The sequence below is a fragment of the Trachurus trachurus genome, assembly GCF_905171665.1.
Source record: "Trachurus trachurus genome assembly, chromosome: 24".
In the NCBI taxonomy this organism is placed as follows: domain Eukaryota; kingdom Metazoa; phylum Chordata; class Actinopteri; order Carangiformes; family Carangidae; genus Trachurus; species Trachurus trachurus.
In genome coordinates, this window is record NC_139910.1 from 27691635 (window position 1) to 27712156 (window position 20522).

At 45.8% G+C, this 20522-nt stretch overlaps 1 protein-coding gene across 1 annotated transcript; it reads left to right on the top strand.

The window, feature by feature from the left end:
* Positions 1-17534: 17534 nt before the first annotated feature.
* On the top strand, positions 17535-18494 carry LOC311007571 (trace amine-associated receptor 1-like; the record flags this gene model as incomplete). The annotated part of the gene is made up of 1 exon (XM_084000808.1): positions 17535-18494. One exon carries the CDS (start codon positions 17535-17537, stop codon positions 18492-18494), a length of 960 nt encoding a protein of 319 aa, XP_083856934.1.
* Positions 18495-20522: the final 2028 nt, after the last annotated feature.

Consider the following 20522-nt stretch of genomic DNA (forward strand, 5'->3'; position numbering starts at 1 on the left):
CTTGAAGCAGACTTGGCGGAGTTAGAGGACAGGTCCCGCAGGGATAATGTTCGCATTATCAACCTGCCAGAAAAAGTTGAAAACGGCGACGCAGCGGGATTTGTTTCATCCTCGCTCACCAAATGGTTCCCCGCTCTCACCGGTATGAAGATGGAGGTGATGCGGGCTCATCGTATAGGACCAGAGCGCAACACCGGATCCCGCACCCTGATCTGCAAGATGCTGCGTTACACCGACCGGGACCGCATCCTGAAGGCAGCCAGAGGCTCTCGGACTGATGTCAACGGCAAAGAGATCCGCTTTGCAGCGGACTACAGTAACTACACCATCAAACGGCGTCGCTCATTCTCTCAAGCGATGGAGACAGCGAGGAAACTCGGTTTTATTCCGTTCCTGATTTACCCGGCCAAACTAAAGCTGTCCCGCGGATCAGAAGTGCACCTCTTTGAGACCCAGGCAGAGGCTGAAGACTTCCTCGGCGCTCAGACCCGGCCGGCGGACTGACGAATGATTCTGATGTACTACACGGAAGTATTATCCCATGCAACCATAATAACACACCTCAGAGCATACTTGAAGATACTGTGACTCTATTTTCCTGCTAAAATGAGGGATGCTGTTTTTTGTTGGTTTATTATAATGCTTACTTTAGTGATTCAAGTTCCAACAGGTGATATGGATGAATAATTACAGTTTTGCAGTAGAGTTTGATATTTTTTGCTTGGTTAATATTCTCAAAAACTCTGAACTTTGATGGATAATTTTCAATTTACATTATGACCAATCTCTGCTGTTTTTATTTTATTTTTTATGACATTTGATTGGTTATACAGAATATTATTTGGGGGATGGAGGGGCGGGCTTTCGTGATGTATGATAGCCAGCTTTCTCAGTTCAGGTGCCCATATAGTGGGTGTTCTGTTTGTGGCCACTGCCACCTTGTTATATGTTTTAATGTTAGATGCGAGTTCGTATTTTTCCTTTTTTCTTTTTTCTTTTTGGCGACATGGGGTTGAATATTTGGATCTCCATATCTCTGACTATAACTCATATACAGGAACACAAAACTCTGCCCAGCCTTATCCGTTATAATGTCTATGTTACACATTGCTAGCTGGAATATAAATGGTTTAAATGCCCCCATTAAGCGCTCAATGTGTCTTGATTGGCTTAAAAGACACAAGATTGACGTGGCTTTCATTCAAGAGTCACATTTTAAACACTCTGACAAACAACGCTTGTCGAACCGTTATTACTATACTTCAGCTGCGGCTACTTTCAACTCCAAGAGCCGTGGAGCCCTGGTGGTATTGAGGCGTAGCCTATCCTTAACAATAGTTGGAAGCTATGAAAGCGATGATGGTCGTATTGCTTACATTAAAACAAACATATATGGTCAGAGAATAGCATTTCTGTGTATGCCACAAATCATTTTAGTCCAGAGTTTTTTGGCACAATCAGCAAGGCTTTATATGACCTGCAGGACTTTTCAGTTATTATTGGCGCTGACATGAACGCTGTCCTTGATCCCTTACTTGATAGATCTAGTGCACCATCTCAACATATCCCTCCTTCAACAACTGCCTTCCAAGGTTTAGTTGACGATTTTAGTCTCACAGATCTATACAGAGCTGTTAACCCTTCTTCAAGACAATATAGTTTTTATTCATGCAGGCACAAGACCTATTCAAGGATAGATCATTTACTGGCTTCTGCAACCTTATACACTGAAATTAATTCAGCTGTGATTCATCTTAACTCTTCATCTGACCATTGTGTTATCACATCGCAGCTCACACTTGCCAGGACTCCATCTAAGGCCACGAGATGGCGCTTCAATACCACATTACTTAAAAACAATGATTATTGTGTCCATTTCAGAAATAATTTTAAAACATTTATCTCAGAGAATGCTAACTCAGTAGAGGACCCTCGAGTACTTTGGGGCGCAATTAAAGGGTTTGTGAGAAATACAACTATTTCCTTTGCATCATATCTCAATCGAACTAGACTGGGCAAAATTAATTCACTTGAAAACGAATTACAAAGGCTTGAACAGGCTCAGCAGGGGGTTGGCGCCACAGATGACAATAAAAAGAAAATTGACACAGTTAGAGTTAAGTTGAACAACATTTTGAGATTACGGGCTGAATTTCAAATTCATAGGACTAGAAGGAACTATTATTTTAACGGCTCAAGACCAAGTCACCTGCTCTCTCTTAGTCTGCAAAAATGTGAGAAGTTTTCCAACATTGCAGCTATCAGCTCAAACCAAAATCTGTTGACTGCTCCCAAGGAAATTAACACTGCATTCCAAAATTATTATGCAGAGCTATACAAATCTGAAATTTCATTGGACAAAACTAATTGTGAATCCTTTTTACAAGATTTAGAGCTTCCCACGCTTGAGCAAGAAGATGCTCGGCGTTTGGGAGAGCCAATCACTCTGACTGAGTTGAGAGGTGCTATAGCTGGTATGAAAACAGGCAAGTCTCCGGGATGGGATGGGATACCCCCAGAGTTTTATCTCACCTTTTGGGAAGAACTGGGACAATATTTTTTAGCCATGATTCATAAAGCTATTGAAGTTGGTTCCTTTTTCAATGACATGAATGCCGCCTTGATAGCTGTACTACCCAAACCCAATAAGGACGCCACGAAATGTGGGAACTACAGACCATTATCTATCCTTAATGCAGAAATAAAAATCTTTGCCCGTATACTAGCCTCCCGAATAGAACCCCACATAGCCACACTAATTAATAGTGACCAGACAGACTTTGTGAAATCAAGACTTGCTTCTGACAATGTACGGCGTCTGCTTCATGTAATTCATGCTGCCAGGGATATTCCCTCTCCATGTGCAATATTGAGCCTTGATGCAGAAAAAGCCTTTGATAGGCTAGAATGGGAATACTTGTGGATGGTTTTGCAGCGCTTTAAATTGGGTTCAACTTTTATTAAGTTAACTAAACTACTATACCAGGGGTCATCAACTATATTTGTTGAAGGGCCAGAATCTTTCTCAACCCACACCTCGGGGGCCGGACATTCAAATAGGCCGGGATGAAATTAAATTCACCTTTTTGCCTAATAATTTATTTCTATTTTACCTGTAAGCTCATAATTTTCATTTATACATATATCTTTGGTGTTCTGACACAAGTCAGTAGTCCCGAGTCGTCAGTAGTGTTTCTCTAATACACATTCTACATCTCGGAGGCGACGTTTTTCCACACATGGACAGAGCTCAGTGGGAAACAGTAGGAGAGACACAGGCCTAGGGGGAACCAGGACAATTGCCCCTCGGTGATAAATACGGGGATAAATTTTACACCGGAGGGAGAAGCAGGTCCGTGCAGCTGTGCGCCACGGACGTGCACAAAAAAAAACAACCGAGTGGAATCAAACACGCGCCGCTACCGCATCGTTTTTGGGTTGTGAGCGCGCATGACACTGAATGGGTTTGAGTGCGCAAAAGACGCTACATCTGAACGGCCCGTGCACACCCAGTTTAACTAAGGCAGCGGCCAAAATCACCCAGCTCGCCTGCAGACAGGCAGGGAAACCATGCAGTCCAGTCGGCTCTCTAAACTTTCATGCATGCTGCTTTGGGTACCGCGGCATTTCCTAATCCCAGTGCAGGGACTCACAGGCACACAAACACTGAGCGCGTCTGCGTGTCTCCGTGTCCCAGCGCACTGACTTACAGGCGCACACAACGAGAGACCGAGAAATATAATACTTGTAAACTATTAGAACTCAGTCGCGGGCCGGATTGGAAGGTTCGGCGGGCCGGATTCGGCCCGCGGGCCGCCAGTTGATGATCACTGTACTATACAATAACCCATCTGCAATGATTAACACAAATGGCATTATATCAAATAAGTTTAATTTGTCACGCTCGTGCGGACAAGGATGTCCGTTAAGCCCTTTTCTTTTTATTTTGTCATTAGAGCCCCTTGCACAGAAAATTCGTCAACACCCAAATATTTCCCCCATCACTTTTAACAACACCACACACCTCATATCGCTATATGCTGATGACATATTATTATATTTCGACAGAGCAACCTTATCATTACCTCATATTCTGGATACTTTTCACGAATTTGGTTCTCTATCCGGTTATAAAATCAATTGGACTAAATCTGCGCTTCTCCCTTTAAACTCTAAATTGAACCTGAGCTCATTACCTCAGCACATCCCAGTGGTCAAACAATTTAAATACTTGGGGGTGGACATTTTTCCTTCTTTAACTACTATTGCCAACAAGAATTTTCAGGGCATCTATAATAAAATTGAGGCGGATCTAAATAGATGGTCTCACTTGCCAAAATCAGTACAAGCTCGTGTGTCAATAATTAAAATGGATATTTTACCACGCGTTAATTTCTTTTCTTCGATGTTGCCCTTACCACCCCCAATTGACTACTGGAAAAAAGTACATTCTCTGGTCTCTAAGTTTATTTGGGGAGGGAATCGGCCGCGTGTGAAGTTAACTACACTTCAACGAGACAAAACAGAGGGTGGTCTTTCCGTGCCCAACTTCAAATATTATTTTTGGTCATTTGTATTGAGACCACTCACAGATTGGCTTAACCCCAATTCTGATCCGTGTTGGAAACCTATAGAAAAGAACCTAGCATCCCCACACAGGCTAGAGGATCGGATTTACTCCACTGTCCCTTTGAAACGAGCTAAGCCGCGACTTGGTCCCATAATGAGTTTCCTCTTATCAACATGGGTTATTGCTGAGAAGGAATCTAAGAATACACGCAAATGGCACACGCATAGTCCACTCTTTCATAATTATTCCCTACTCACTGGGGGGTTCCCATTCTCATCTCCAGGCTGGAGCTCTAGGGGTATCCATGTTTTAGCTGATGTTTATAATGAGAATGGGCTTCGTGATTTTAATGATTTGAGACTGTCTTACCAATTACCTGGATCATCTTTATTTCTGTACTTTCAACTACGATCATCTATGAAAGCGTATGGAGTGCCATGGAATTCTCCTATTACTGCTCACCCTTTGCACTCCATACTGTACAACAGAGGACGAAAAAGAGGTTTGGTTTCCCGAATTTATTCACTTATCCGGGACGCTTCTTATAAAACCCTCCCTATTGTACATGTGTGGTCTAACGAAATGAAGCACTACATCGGAGGTGACTCATTGAACTGGGAAAATATTTGGTCCTCAATTGTCTTTGCTTCTAAAAATCCAAACCATCAACAGATCCATTTCAATTATATCCACAGGACTTACCTCACTCCGAGGAGAAACTTTCTCATGAAACGTTTATCATCCCCAAATTGCACCCTGTGCTCAGATGGACTTACAGGCTCATATTTACATATGTACTGGGAATGTAAGGATGTGAAGCTTTTTTGGGGTGAGGTCTGTTCTACTTTATCTAATGTACTTGAAGTCACTCTACCATGCTCTCCCATTGTGTTACTCCTGAATGATACCACCTCATTAAAATTGGCATGCTGGAAAAGACGTATCCTCCTAACGGGCATCACTGCTGCCAAAAAGATGCTGGCTTTGCGCTGGAAACCTCCACATATACAGTTACCAAGCCCCATTGGATTAACACATACATTGACATAATAAATATGGAGCTTTCAGTGGCAAGAATGCACGGTGCTGGAGCTGATACTATTCTAGCATGGCAAACAATGGCAGATAAGATCAAGGAATTGCTGTAATTTCTATGTCTATTTGCATCTCTTGTTAAATCATGGCCTGTCTTATCCTGTAAGAGTTTTATATAGATCCAAATTTGGGGGGGTGGGGGGTCGTCGCCTGGTCTTTTTTTTTTTTTTATTCTATTTTTTTTTTTTTTTTATCCATTGTTTTCCTTATCTTAATTTCTATTAGATTGCAATGTACCTTTTACTTGTACTTGTTTTCCTCGAAAAGCAATAAAAAAGTTGTTCACAAAAAAAAAAAAAAAAACTGTTGTTAGCCTACTGCTACTGGAGACGCAGGGGAAGTGATTGTTACAGATTACAGTTCTCAACGAGCCGGGCTGACGGCCGGACCAGCGCCACCTGATGCGCTGGTTCAGGGCCAAAATAAATCCAGACCGAGCCGAGTCGAGTCGCGCCGGTCCGGAGTTCGATCCGCTGAGAACTCACAGAGCTAACAGTAGCCTAGCCGTTAGCACAGAGCTAACAGTAGCCTAGTCCCCTAGCCGTTAGCACTGGATGCTTTATAGACACATGTGACTTCCTGTGTTTACGTATCACTCGGGGCTGCTCACTATCAACGTTACAATATCAGACATGAAACTCCACAACCAGCTGCGGCTGCAGTTATTGGTCTTTTAAAAAACTATTTATTTCCAAAAACCTTCTTTCTTGTGTGTTGACTCTAGTCTCCTCTGCTCTCTGTGTCCTGCTACTGCTCTGTCAATAAGCGTTCTTCCTGGTCGGGAGGGGGGAGAGGAGGAGAGGGGTGCACAAAGTGATTACATATTAAGTAGGTTCGGTCGCTCGTCAAATCTTATTAATCGGACCGAATAATATTATTGGTCAGACTTTTCTCAGAATTATATGAGAATGAAAAAATGATGAGTTTTTAACCTTGTTGGGTTTCTCTTACATTTTAATGTATCATCAGATTATTAATAGCATTTTAACTTAGACAAAGAAATGTGCAAAAGTTCCAGAAAGGTAAGTATTGCTTTAAATGTGAAAACAGCGTATACTTATTCAAGATTTGCATTTGGGTAACACTGACATAACAGGCGAAAAATCGAAATTAATTTAGTCATGGCCACATTAAGTGAAATTATTAACTTTACTGATTATCCATCTGATTATCTGTCCTGCTGCGAACTTCTTTCAGTGGTGACGTGACTGTATATAAAAGTAAAGCCTAATATATAATCAGGGTTGGGAGGGTTACTTTAAAAATGTATTCCAGTACAATTACAAGTTACCTGTTAGGAAATGTAATTAGTAACTTACTCTAAGTACCACAAAATTAAAGTAATGTAACGGATTACATTTAGTTACTTTTGGATTACTTTAATACCAAACATGCAAATTCAGTCACGCAGCCATCACGCATCAATCCATGCAGAGGAAACAGGAAATGAAACGCACCGAGCATCCGCTAAATTTCAAAATAAAACACAATGGATAAACTCTCGATTGTAAATCATCACTTTATCAACATTAGTGACAGCCGCCGGCACAAACCACGAGTTAATCCACACTCAAACCGAAGCAACAATAATGTTAACTGTACTCAACAAGCTAGTATTACAAGGTTTACAACAGATATGACAGACAACCTGGGCTGTGTGTGTGCGCGCGCGCGTGTGTGTGTAAGAAAGAGAGGGAGAGAGAGAGAGAGAAAGTCTGTAACCTGCTAGCTGTTAGCTACCGTAGCTCAGGCGCTGGTCTCCCGTCAAGTAAAAGCTGCCGTTTATTCCTCAAATGAAGCTCATGAAGTTGTTTACAATTCACGAAAGTAACGTGAATGTACGTCTTCTGTCCTCACTCTCGCGTATCTGGACGAGGCTAGACAGATAGCGTACAAAAACTCAGCCAAACCGTCTTCAGTTGTATGGTTTTTTACTGATGCCGTTTCTGTAAAACTGAACAGTACAGAACAGAATTGACTTACATGCAATACATAAATATACATAAAATACTGACACTGTTAACATGTGCAGAATCACTTTTTACAAAAGCTAGCTTTTGACTGTAGCACATGGAGAAGGGAAAAAAGAAACTTAAGGAAATGACTAATACCAAAAGTCACCACTAGGTGGCAAAAAGGTCAGGGGATCAGCACAGTACGTGCCACTCACACTAGTAGAGTTACGCAATGAGGCAGCGTAGCCTCAGCCACACACACACCGTACGGGCAGAAGAGGCAGAGCAGCTCTGTGCCTCACCTCTGAAACTACAACGAGACGGCGAGTGGTTTCTACGGCCACTCTATAGCCTGTGGTTGATTTTTAAAATGTGAAGTAATCAGCCAAGTAATCTCCGTTTTTATCAAATGTACGGATCTGATTACGGGTTTTTTTTCTGTACTTGTAACGGACTACAGTTACCTTTTTTTTGTATCGTGATTACGTAACGCCGTTACAGTAGTCCGTTACTCCCCAAGCCTGTATATAATGACCTCCTGACGCTCAGCTCAACGGGTGAGGAGAACAACTGTGGGCGGAGATGCTCGGAGAGAAAGTAAACAGCAGCGGATCAGCGTGATCTCTCGCTCCATACAAACGCTCCATTCTGATCCAGCTCCACTGGACTTTCAAAGTAAAGGTGACGCCAGCTGTAAATGAGTTAAATAGTGAAACAGCTGCGCTTTTATAGCCGGATTAAACTCTGAACATAACCTGGTCGGACCTGGTTATGAGCTAAGCAGAAGTTACCATGGAGATCTAGCCGGGTTAAAAGGGGGTCCACCCGCTATTCAGACATGTCTCTATTTAGACATCCCGCTATTACGACATCCCTCTATCTAGACATGCCGGTATTCCGACACTTTTTGATATCGCTAGTCCGACACGTCATCTTTTTTTTCTTTTGCTCGCACACACGCACACACGCCACACTCGTTTCTTCCCTCTGTTCATCTCAGTTCAGTAAATGATCATGTTAACGATCCTTTTTCCTCCCAGCTCTGTAAGGAGACCATGGGTGCACACTTGGTCTCTGTTGTAACTATTATGCATACACTTACCTGCATCGTAACTCACCGGGGTGGGTGTGTCCTCAGTCAAACCGGGACAAAGGCTTTCCCGGTGTTATATACGTCACTGGGCGGGGAATGTGGTCATGTGACCGACGGTGATTGTGCCGTTATTGTTTGTTTCATTTTTCATGTTTATATAAGGCATGTGGAGTTGACAATGCATCTGGTAAATCATGGAAATATATTTGGTAAAATAATGAATAACCCTGAATGGTGAAATGGTTTCTCTGATATGAGTATGTGTGATTGATAATTGTTTTCATAAGAATATCCGGCTCAGTGGGAGGAGCCTTACCTTTAAAAGAGGGCTGCTTTGGCCCGGCCCAGTCAGTTAGTGTTGGGCTGCTGCTTTGAGCTGTTGCAGAGCTCCTTGTATGTCCTGTATGGTTTATGTTTTGCACTGGGTGAAGCAAATAAATCCACCAAAGGAAATACTTGTCGACTACGCCATCATTTATATGTCATTTGAACCTGGTTTAAGGACCCCGTGACATATGGTGTCAGAAGTGGGATGGCTAGTCGAAAGAAGATGTTTCCAAAGCGCACGGGACTGCGGTCCCAGCGGCAGCGGGCAGAGGCAGTGATGGCAGCTGCAGATGTAGATGCAGTTTGGGAGTCGCTCGGTTCATCCTCAGAGGAGGATGAGAGGGAGGACGACCCTGGGCCGGACCCAGGAGCCATGGCGGGCGCAGCAGCCACAGGTGAATCAGGGGGAGAGCTGGTGACCATTATGAGAGACTTTTTGGCAGCACAGCAGCGAAGAGAGGAAAATCTGTTGGCGGAGATCCAGGGTTTGAGAGCCTCTCTTCCACGGGCTGACCCAGTGCTCCAACTCGGCGTGGGTCTGGACTGCTAAGCACGCTGGCAACCCCTAGCACGTTGACAGCGAGCAGTCCCCGGCTCGGACTGCCAACGCCAGCAGCTCAGCGTGTGCGCCGTGACGCGCCGTCAGAGGCCGCTTCTCTCCAGCTGCAGGACTCTGGGGCCCGGTTTGGCCAGTCCAGCTCAGAAGGGAGGCATATGAGTGAGCCAAAAATCCCGCTATACCAAGCGGAGGAGGACATTGAGAACTATCTGCTGCGGTTTGAGCGCATCGCCAAGACGTGGCGGTGGCCTGAGCCTGAGTGGGCGTGTCGTCTGGTTCCACTGCTGTCGGGGAAGGCGTTGGAGGCCTACACAGCCATGGATGAGGAGAGCGCACACTGTTATGCTGACCTGAAAGCTGCGTTGCTAATGAAGTTTGACATCTCACCAGAAACCTACCGGCAGCAGTTCAGATCCACAACAGTTCCATCTGGTAAGAATCCGACGGAGACCTATCACCGACTCAGGGGCCTCTACCGACGCTGGATCCGACCGGAGCAGCACACCAAGGACGACATCGGGGAGGCCATCATCCTGGAGCAGCTACTGCGTGTGCTTACGCCGGAGGTGAGAACATGGGTGAGGGAGCACGAGCCAGCGGGAGGGCTCGCAGCGGCCAAGCTGGCGTTGCAGTACCTTAATGCCCGGAGAGGAGGTCCAGCTGCACGGCCCTCCAGTGCACCGCACCGACCGACACCTTCACCATTCCAGCCCAGACCTGCCAGGCGAGAGTAGCCAGGAGCTTCCAGGTAGCAACATGGTCCCAATCCATCGGGTAAGGACTTTGTTTGTTTCTACTGTCAGCAGCCGGGCCATAAAGCTTCTGTGTGTCCCATACGCAAAGCTAAGGTCATTGGGGCCTGCTATGCACCCCGGCCAGAGGGGGCTGCCACTGGAGGCGCCAGATTGCAGCGCTACAAGACTGTGACCATAAATGGCCAGCAGGTTACTAATCTGTTGGACAGTGGTAGCGTCATGTCCCTGGTTAAGGGCAACCTGGCACCAGTGAGCACAGTGGATTATAACAGACAAGAGAATATTCTATGCGTGCATGGGGATGAACGGCCCTATCCAAAAACTGATTTGACTGTCGTTATCAATGAACAACCTTACCTGTTAACTGTGGGAGTGGTAGAGGGCTTACCAGTGGATGCTGTGCTTGGTTGGGACTTACCTATCCTCCTGGATCTGCTCCTCGAAGCTGAACGGACTGAGGGGATAGACTCTGGGGAGCATGGGGAGGTCAATGTAAATGTTGCTTGTCCTGTGATTACCCGAGCCCAGGTGAAAGCCGGTGTCCAACCCCTCCCAGATCTTGACAGTAGTCTGTGTGAGGGTGGCACAAAGGGGCCAAGAAAATCCAGACGCCAGCGGCGTTTTGAGAAGCAGCTTAGGCTACCAGAACCTGAAAATGAAAATGTGTTATCCAACCACATGTGGAAAATTCCTGAAAATGTTTCTGTGTTGCAAAGGGGGGATGAAACTTTGAAACCATTGTTTGCCAAGGTGTTAGAGGGACCAGAGGGGAAATGTCTGGGGAAGGAAAGAAATGTGGTAGATAACAGTGTGTTGTATGCTGTTGATGAGGAAAACAGACGTCTTGTGGTACCTGCTAGCTGTAGGCCTCTTGTAATGCATTTAGAACACACACTTCCCTGGGCTGGGCACCTCGGCCGTCACAAAACATATCTGCGGGTCAGTGCAAGGTTTTATTGGCCCTCAATGTACACAGACATTCAGAAATATTGCAGTACATGTCCAACCTGTCAGAAAACCGGCACTGCTCAGAAGTCTGACAGAGCTTTCCTGCAACCACTGCCTATTATTTCTATCCCTTTCCGCAGGATTGCCATGGACATTGTGGGCCCTCTGGTGAAAAGCAGTGGTGGTCACCAGTATATTCTGGTTGTGTGTGACTATGCAACCCGTTTCCCAGAAGCGTTCCCCCTTCGGACCATTACCGCTCCAGCTGTTCTGCGGGCCCTGGTGCAGCTGTTTTCCCGAGTTGGCATACCTGATGAAATCCTCACGGACCAGGGAACCAACTTCACATCTCGGCTGATGCAGCTCTTCCAGAAACAACTGGGCATCTCGGCAATCAAGACCACGCCGTACCATCCACAGACTGACGGTCTTGTGGAAAGGTTCAACCAGACGTTGAAGAGGATGCTGCAAAAGTTTGTGGATGACACTGGAAAGGACTGGGACCGTTGGTTGCCATTTCTGCTCTTCGCCTACCGGGAGGTTCCACAGGCCTCCACCGGTTTCTCTCCCTTCGAGCTACTCTATGGGTGGGATGTCCAGGGCCCATTGGATTTGCTGAGGAAGGGCTGGGAGGTTCCTTCCATCTCTCAGAGTGATAGAAGTGTGGTACAGTATGTGCTGGAGATGAGGAACCGGCTGACGGGGTACCAGGAAGAAGCAGAAGTCAACCTGCGGGAGGCACAGAGGAAACAGAAGACCTGGTATGACCACCAGGCACCGTGAGTTTCTGCCCGGACAGAAAGTGCTGCTGTTACTTCCTTCCTCCAGCAGCAAACTCCTAGCGAAATGGCAAGGACCCTACCTTGTTCTTCGCAAAATGGGGCCCGTCACCTATGAGATCCATCACCCTGAAAAGAAGAAACCAAAACAGACTTACCATGTGAACTTGCTGAAGGCATGGAAGGAGCGTCCACCTGAAGTTCCTGGAAGCAGTGCACCAAAGGTCCTGTTGGTGAGGCAGGTGGACCTGGAAGAGGAAATGGAGGCCGGGCCAGAGATGCTAACCGAAGCTGCTACTCCTGTGCTGACACATCTAGCACCAGAACAAGCCAGGCAGCTCCTTAAAGTCTTCCAGGGGGTTCCTTCTTTATTCGGTGCATCTCCAGGGAGAACCGACTTCATTGAGCATGTCATCCGCCTCAAAGATAGACAACCCATCCGTCAACGGCCCTATCGTATCCCACAACAGTTGGTGGGGAGGTTGCAGCAGGAGGTGGAGGAGATGTTGAGACTTGGGGTGATTGGGCCTTCCAACTCAGAATGGTGCAGTCCAGTGGTTATCGTCTTCAAGAAGGATGGCTCGTTGCGGATATGTATTGATTTCAGGAAGCTCAATTCTGTCTCAGAGTTTGACGCTTATCCCATGCCGAGGATTGACGATCTGCTGGAGAAGATTGGAGCTGCCAAGTACATCAGTACTCTGGATCTGTGTAAGCCTGGTAACCACTGGAGAAGTCTTCTCGCCCCTACACAGCGTTCCGGACACCGGCTGGACTTTTCCAGTTTACTGTGATGCCCTTTGGCTTGCATGGTGCCCCCGCTACCTTCCAGAGGCTAATGGACAAAGTCCTCCTGGGTTGTGAAAGCTACAGTGCAGCCTACCTGGACGACGTGGTGATATACAGCAAAACCTGGGAGGAGCACGTTCACCAGCTGTCCATGGTTCTCGGAAGGATCCAGGAGGCGGGGTTGATTAGTTGGCTGGTATCGACGGTTTGTTCCCCAGTTTGCCACCATTGCCGCCCCTCTCACAGCTTTGACCTGCAAGGACCAGAGGAACCCGGTCATCTGGACAGATGAATGTGAGGAGGCTTTTAAGACCCTGAAAGCTCGCCTGTGCTCTTCCCCTGTCCTTAGGAGCCCAGACTTCACCCAAAGGTTTCTGGTCCAGGTGGATGCCTCTGGAGTGGGCCTTGGAGCGGTTCTGGCACAAGGAAATCCTGGAGAAGAACAACCAATTCTGTACCTGAGCCGAAAACTGCAGCCCCGTGAAACCAGGTATTCGACGGTGGAGAAAGCGGGGTTAGCCATTAAGTGGGCTCTGGAGAGCCTGCGGTATTACTTGCTGGGGCGGGAGTTCGACCTTGAGACTGATCATCGAGCTCTCACATGGATCAACTCCATGAGGGATCACAACAGTCGCCTGACCAGGTGGTACCTCTCGCTCCAACCATTTAGGTTCATGATCCGACACCGGTCGGGCAAGACCAACGTGGTTGCCGATTACCTTTCCAGGCTGACACATTCTCAGCCTCTGGGAGGAGAGGGATGATGTGACAGAGCGCCGTCACGGTCCGTGCCCAGCGCATGGCGCACGGGGAGCGGCGCGTGGCGCTGAGAGACGCTGATGCTCGCACACACGCCACACTCGTTTCTTCCCTCTGTTCATCTCAGTTCAGTAAATGATCATGTTAACGATCCTTTTTCCTCCCAGCTCTGTAAGGAGACCATGGGTGCACAATTGGTCTCTGTTGTAACTATTATGCATACACTTACCTGCATCGTAACTCACCAGGGTGGGTGTGTCCTCAGTCGAACCGGGACAAAGGATTTCCCGGTGTTATATACGTCACTGGGCGGGGTTTGTGGTCATGTGACCGGCGGTGATTGTGCCGTTATTGTTTGTTTCATTTTTCATGTTCATATAAGGCATGTGGAGTTGACATTGCATCTGGTAAATCATGGAAATATATTTGGTAAAATAATGAATAACCCTGAATGGTGAAATGGTTTCTCTGATATTAGTATGTGTGATTGATAATTGTTTTCATAAGAATATCCGGCTCAGTGGGAGGAGCCTTACCTTTAAAAGAGGGCTGCTTTGGCCCGGCCCAGTCAGTTAGTGTTGGGCTGCTGCTTTGAGCTGTTGCAGAGCTCCTTGTATGTCCTGTATGGTTTATGTTTTGCACTGGGTGAAGCAAATAAATCCACCAAAGGAAATACTTGTCGACTACGCCATCATTTATATGTCATTTGAACCTGGTTTAAGGACCCCGTGACACAACTCAACTATCAAGTCGCAAACAAAACTGACACACATGATAAACAAACAGAACTACGCTGCAGTTTCGTTTGTCAAGTTAAAGCAGATATCAGCTTCACGGCCGTTTCGGCTAATGCTGCGTTCAAGGCAGGCTTTTGAAACTGTAAGTTACAGCTTCAAGTCACAACTACGACTTGGTAGCGTTCCAGGTAACCCATAGCTCGTGTTTTTACCATCCTGTTGTCTGTGAAAGTTCCCTATAACGGCCACTCGTAACTTCCGACCCGTGAACTCGTACCAGATCGAACTGGTATGACTTCACAGGAAGGAAAAACACAAAGTACGAGTTTCTTTGAACGCACCATGAGTTAGCAGCCCCCGCCCTTGTCAGGCATACGTCACCACATTCACGCGCATCCCTTGGCTGCACACACAGCCCTTCATGCCGTTCTCTCTCCTCATTGGATAACACTTGTATCCCACAAGGAAAATTTTCTCCTCGGGTTACAGCAGAGCAGAGTGATGGAGAGACTCGTGTTTAGGCTGAAATACTTCATGTAAGTGATTGCTGACGGAAAATAGGACTATTTAGGACTTATATTAACAAAAACATTCCACTGATATCTGCTTTAACCTGTCACCTTCAGCACCACGGACAGCGCGGTGGATGAGTCGCGGAGAAGCTGCAGCTGTGAGCGTCTAAAACAATGTAAAGCAGGATTTCCAGGATAGTTACCATTACTTGGAACGCCTTTCCACTACACAGTTACAGCTCTACTGGACTCGGTTTAGGTCATTTTTGGCGCATTTCCACTAGCGCGCTTCGGCTCGGCGCGCTATTTGCGTGTTTCCACTAGCACGCAGTACCTGCAACCAGGTACACTTTTGGTATCACCTCAGCCCTGGTTCCAAGCGAGCCGAAGCGTTACTAAAACGTGACATCAGCCGACTGCCTTCCACTGATTGGCCGATGAGTGTCGTCACTGGAAGCGTCATAACCGCGCGACGACCGACACGCCAATACATCCATGGCTGAAGCCTGTTATTACGTGACTTTATTAAGTTTTAATATTTTTTCATGCGAGAAAGTAACTGTTTAGATCCCCATGTGCGGTTAGTTTATCCAAACGACGGCTGTTTAGAAGTTTGTCCCGATGTTTTTTCGGAGAAGTGAAGCTCCAGGTCCGAGCAGCGACCGCGACATCATAGAGGCAGTAGCCCGGCTCCTGACGTGCTCCGCCGGCCAGCCTACCATTGTCACCCCGGGGAGAAAACAACCGCTAATTAACTTACCCGATGGCTTTTAGAGGTTTACCACCGGCTGGTTAAACTCTTTTTAGGGGATAAATGTTGGTCTCATTGATGAAATCTAACAATTGTGGCTGTAGCATAAGTTTGTTTGTGGTTAGCAGCACTGCCTTGGGGTCTGTACACACAGAAAACACCACATTTACATCAATAAATAAATGTTTTACAATGAACCAGGCCGATCTCAGAGCTGGCAAGACTCTCCGGTAAGGCATATTGAACGGTTAAATGCCGTTAACGGGACGAGAGCAGTCAAAACGGCGGTTTAAAACTAGCTACAGCGAGGGTAGGTTTACTTCCTGTTTACAAAGTAAAAGCACCAATTCTATCGTAATGGCTTTCCTTATGATAAAAGGCAACGGGTATTTTATTTTGTGAAAATAACCGGAAGTGCGTTGCTCACTACGGCTAGCTTTAGTGACGCCGACTTCGTCAAAACAAAATTGTAAACAGCTGGTATTTTGTCAGATTTTCAACACGTTGGGGATCTAAACGACTACTTTCTCGCCTGAAAATGTTTCAAATGTTGCACAATAGTGGCCTTGCCCTTTTTACATTTTATTTTATTTATTTTTTGGGCGGGGCGGGGGGGGGGGGGTTGAGGGTGTTGCTACTGCTGGCCCTGACTGAAACGCCACCGCACACTACTGCTTAGACTGCTGGGGGACACATCTGGTTACACAGAGCCCTCTCCTCTCCTCTCCTCTCCTCTCCCCCTCCTCCTCTCCTCTCTTCTCTTCCCTCTCAGTACATTTTTGAACTGTCATTTTCTGTTGTACTTTGTAGTTTGGCCTTGGTGTCTCGCACTCTCTCTGTTTCCACAGATCCACTGGAGCTCCATTTCTCTGCACCAGCCGCCGCCCCTGCTGTCAAACCGGCCTGCCCTCCCTTCCCATGAACCAGTCTGCCATCCAGTGCTCCCATTAAGCTGGCCTGCTCTCCCTGCCTACCTTGCCTACCAGAAGCTTCCTTCCTCAGGTGTTGTTTCCCACATTCTGTTATAAAACTGTTTTCTTGTCTGTAACAACATCTATTGCACGTCTGCCAGTCCTGGGTGAGGGATCCCTCCTCTGTTGCTCACCCTGAGGTTTCTCAGATTTTTCCCTGTAAAAAGGGATGTGAGGGTCTAAGGACAGAGGATGTTGTTATGATGCTATGTAAAGCCCTTTGAGACAAACTGTTTGTAAAAACGGTCTATACAAATAAAATTGCCTTGCCTTGCCTTGCCTTTAGTTCAGTGTTAAGGCAAGGCAGAATGGAGTGTATGAAACTTTAACTGAAGTCAAAACTGGTTTAGTGGGGAGCAAAAACGAATCTCATAAGGGGTCTGGACCAGCCATTCAAGGGCCTGTTTGCTCTGCTATGGGGAGGCATGTCCATGCAGCGGTGCGCCATGGACGTTAGCAGCAGGGGTTGGACACGGAAGTGATTTGTGACGTCACACTAGTCATCCCCATTATATTATATTATATTATCGTATTATTAATTTGATAATGATTTTAAAACTTTGAAACAGAATCAAGGGCAACATGCAGCGGTTTTATTATTCTGACCATGTAAAAACATGTTGTAATGTTCTGCATCTGATTGGACAAGATCCATTTGCATTATGATTCAATATGTTAATGAAGAGGAGGTTGATTATTTATTATGAAGTCCACTGTTCCTGCACAGTGACACAGTACACATATCCAAACTGATACACAACCTTTCAGGTGAGTAATATGAAACTTCACAAGTTATCAAAGGCTCATGTATTTGTATTTGTTTTGCTTCTTGTCCTGACAATCTAAAATGTTTTCAAAACTGAAATTGAATTTTTAGGAATCTGGACGCATGGAACCAGAACTGAGTGTGAACGGGACCTACACTCTGAATGACATGCATCTCTGCTATGAATCACATAATACTTCATACATATTTACGAGCAATCCTTCAGTGCTCTGTGTTTTAATATACATTTTACTTGGTTTATTGTCTGTTGTCACTATATGTGGAAACCTCCTTGTGATAATCTCCATCATGTACTTCAAACAGCTCCACACTCCTACTAACTACCTGATCCTCTCTCTAGCTGTGGCTGACCTGCTTGTGGGAGTTTTAGTTTTTCCTTTGAGCATGACATTCACCGTTACCTCATGTTGGTATCATGAAGATTTATTTTGTAAAGTACGAGGCAGCTTTGACGTGACCCTGAGCACAGCTTCAATTTTGAACTTATGTTGTATTTCTATTGACAGATATTACGCAGTGTGTCAGCCTCTCAGTTATAAAATAAAAATAAATGGTCGTGTTACATTGATCATGATCCTGGTGAGCTGGGGACTTGCTGCTCTAATTGGAATTGGCATCATAATTGCAGGTTTCAATCAAGGAAAATGCGAAGAAAGTTGTTTAATTGATGCTCTAATATCAACCACTATGGCATGTATTTTCTCCTTTTATATCCCCATCATTATAATGCTCAGTATCTACCTGAAGATTTTCCTTGTTGCACAGAAACAGGCAAACAGCATCCAGAGCACAAACTGCCACAGCACAAAGTCTGGAGCAGCTGTCAGTAAGATGGAGAGAAAAGCCACAAAAACTCTGGCTACTGTTCTGGGAGTTTTTCTTCTGTGTTGGACACCTTATTTTCTTTGTATTGTCTTTCAGCCTTTAACTTACAGTGTAACACCAATTGCTGTGATTGAGACTCTTAACTGGCTTACATTGTCCAATTCAATGCTGAATCCATTCATCTATGCTTTCTTTTATAGCTGGTTCAGATCAGCTTTCAGAATGATCATTTCTGGGAAAATATTCCAAGGTGATTTTGCAAACACCAAACTTTATTCTTAACTTTATTCAAACTTTGACAATTTGTTTTGAAAGTTAATATGATTTTATTTGTAAAAGTTCAAATAATGAATATCAAGATTTTGACCAGTATAATATAGAAGATTCCCTGTCATTTTATCTCTTTGTTTAACAATACTTGGAAGTTAAAATGTTAAGTTACTGCATTTATTAAAACACTATGGGCCGGATTTACTAAAGGTTTGCGTGTATTAAAACGTGTGCAAACGTGATTGCACGCGCAAACACATGTGGAACCTGATCTACTAACCGGACGCACCGAGGATTGCGTCCCTCACACGGGCAGAATAGCACGTGCGATCCATTTAGCGTGTTTGCCTTGATGATTATGTAAATATGGGCGTTTCAGCCAGAACGTGCAAAATACTGGGAGGAGTAGATGCAAATAGATTTATTTAGCGCACGCAATGTGATTTACCAAACCAGGAAGAGATTGCGGTGGCTGTTTTTGCGTCTTTATTCACCACGTCTGAAAACCATGTAGGCTACTAACTGATACAACTTTGCCAAAACGTATGCGTTTATTGATTTGATACCTGTCAGAGGCCCATGATCTTACATCTCTGCATTTCCTCACGTCTGGGTAATTCTGTAAGAGTTTTTCAGCCGTGTTAAAAGTATTTTATGCGCCGTTACGCACGGGGCACGTCTGTCCTGCAGTGTGCTCCTCTCCTCTCCTCTCACCTGGCTGCTCAGCTCCGTCTCTCAGTCCCGGTCCCGGACTGAGACACGTCACCGCTGCCTTCACCCGTCACTCTCTCCATGGCGGAAACGATTACCACGCGCAAAACCCTAATTTACATATTGCGGTTTGCACGTGTTTTCATTTAGCGGGTTACTCTTAGTAGATCACCTGTTTTGCGTGCACTAACCAAACTCGCAATATTATAGCGGGCGCAAACAATGGTTACATGCTGCCATTCCGACATGCTGCCACTCCGACATACCGCCATTCCGACATTCTACTATTCAGACATGTCACCACTCAGACATACCACCATTCCGACATGTAAACGTCCTGCCATTCCGACAGTTTCGTCCCGCCATTCCGACAAGGCTTTAATTTCCATAAGGAAATGTGCGTTACTCCGAGCGGTGGTTAGGGTTTGTGTATATAATAAACAATTACACACAGATCAACAGAAAGCCCCCCCCCCCACTGTCACTGTCCGTGTGTGTGTGTGTGTGTGTGTGTGTGTGTGTGTGTGTGTGTGTGTGTTGGCGCGTGGTGAGGGTGAGTGAGAGAGAGTTTGTTTGTCCTACTGTCCACACGGGAGAGACGCCGCGGCTCCGCCAGGTGACCACGCCAGTCCTCTCCCTCGTCCCGCTTGACTGAAAACGGCCCGGCCGTGCAGTGTCCAAAAGGAAAAATAATCCACTATGCCGCTTTGGAATTGCCGCCACGCCAGCCGTCCAAACGCCGACTGTGTCTCTCATTCTCCTCCCCTCTCACCACGTCACTTCCCCATTTAAACCCTCGGTCCCACTAATGCACTTTTACGCATTACGCACACAACTTACAGCAAAAAAGAAACATTCATTCATTCATTAAAGGTCCGCACGTCCCCTTGCGCAAACCACAAGGATAATTGATCATTTCCCTGGCCTAATACACAATGAAAAAAACCTGCAAATCAACTACCCAGGCTGGCCAGGCAAAACCCAGTGGATCACTACAAGTTGTTGCAACTTTGGGGAATTTACTCCTGGTAAAAAGGCTTACAAACAGCTTCATAATACGCACAAAAATGCAAAGGAAACGAAAGGTAACTTGAAAAAAAATAGCAACAGCATGAAGTAGTCAAAATATGTGTTTTACGCATCTGCCTGTTCAGCTCCGCTTACATGTAAAATGACATTTCGTTGCGTACAGAGTCTCTCTCTCTCTCTCTTCAGCACGGAGACAGCGGACAGCGCTTCCGCTGTCTTTTAGCACTACAAAATATCAGCAGTTCACTCTTCACTGATAAATCCATGGCACTGTCCATATAGTTAGATAATAATAAGTAA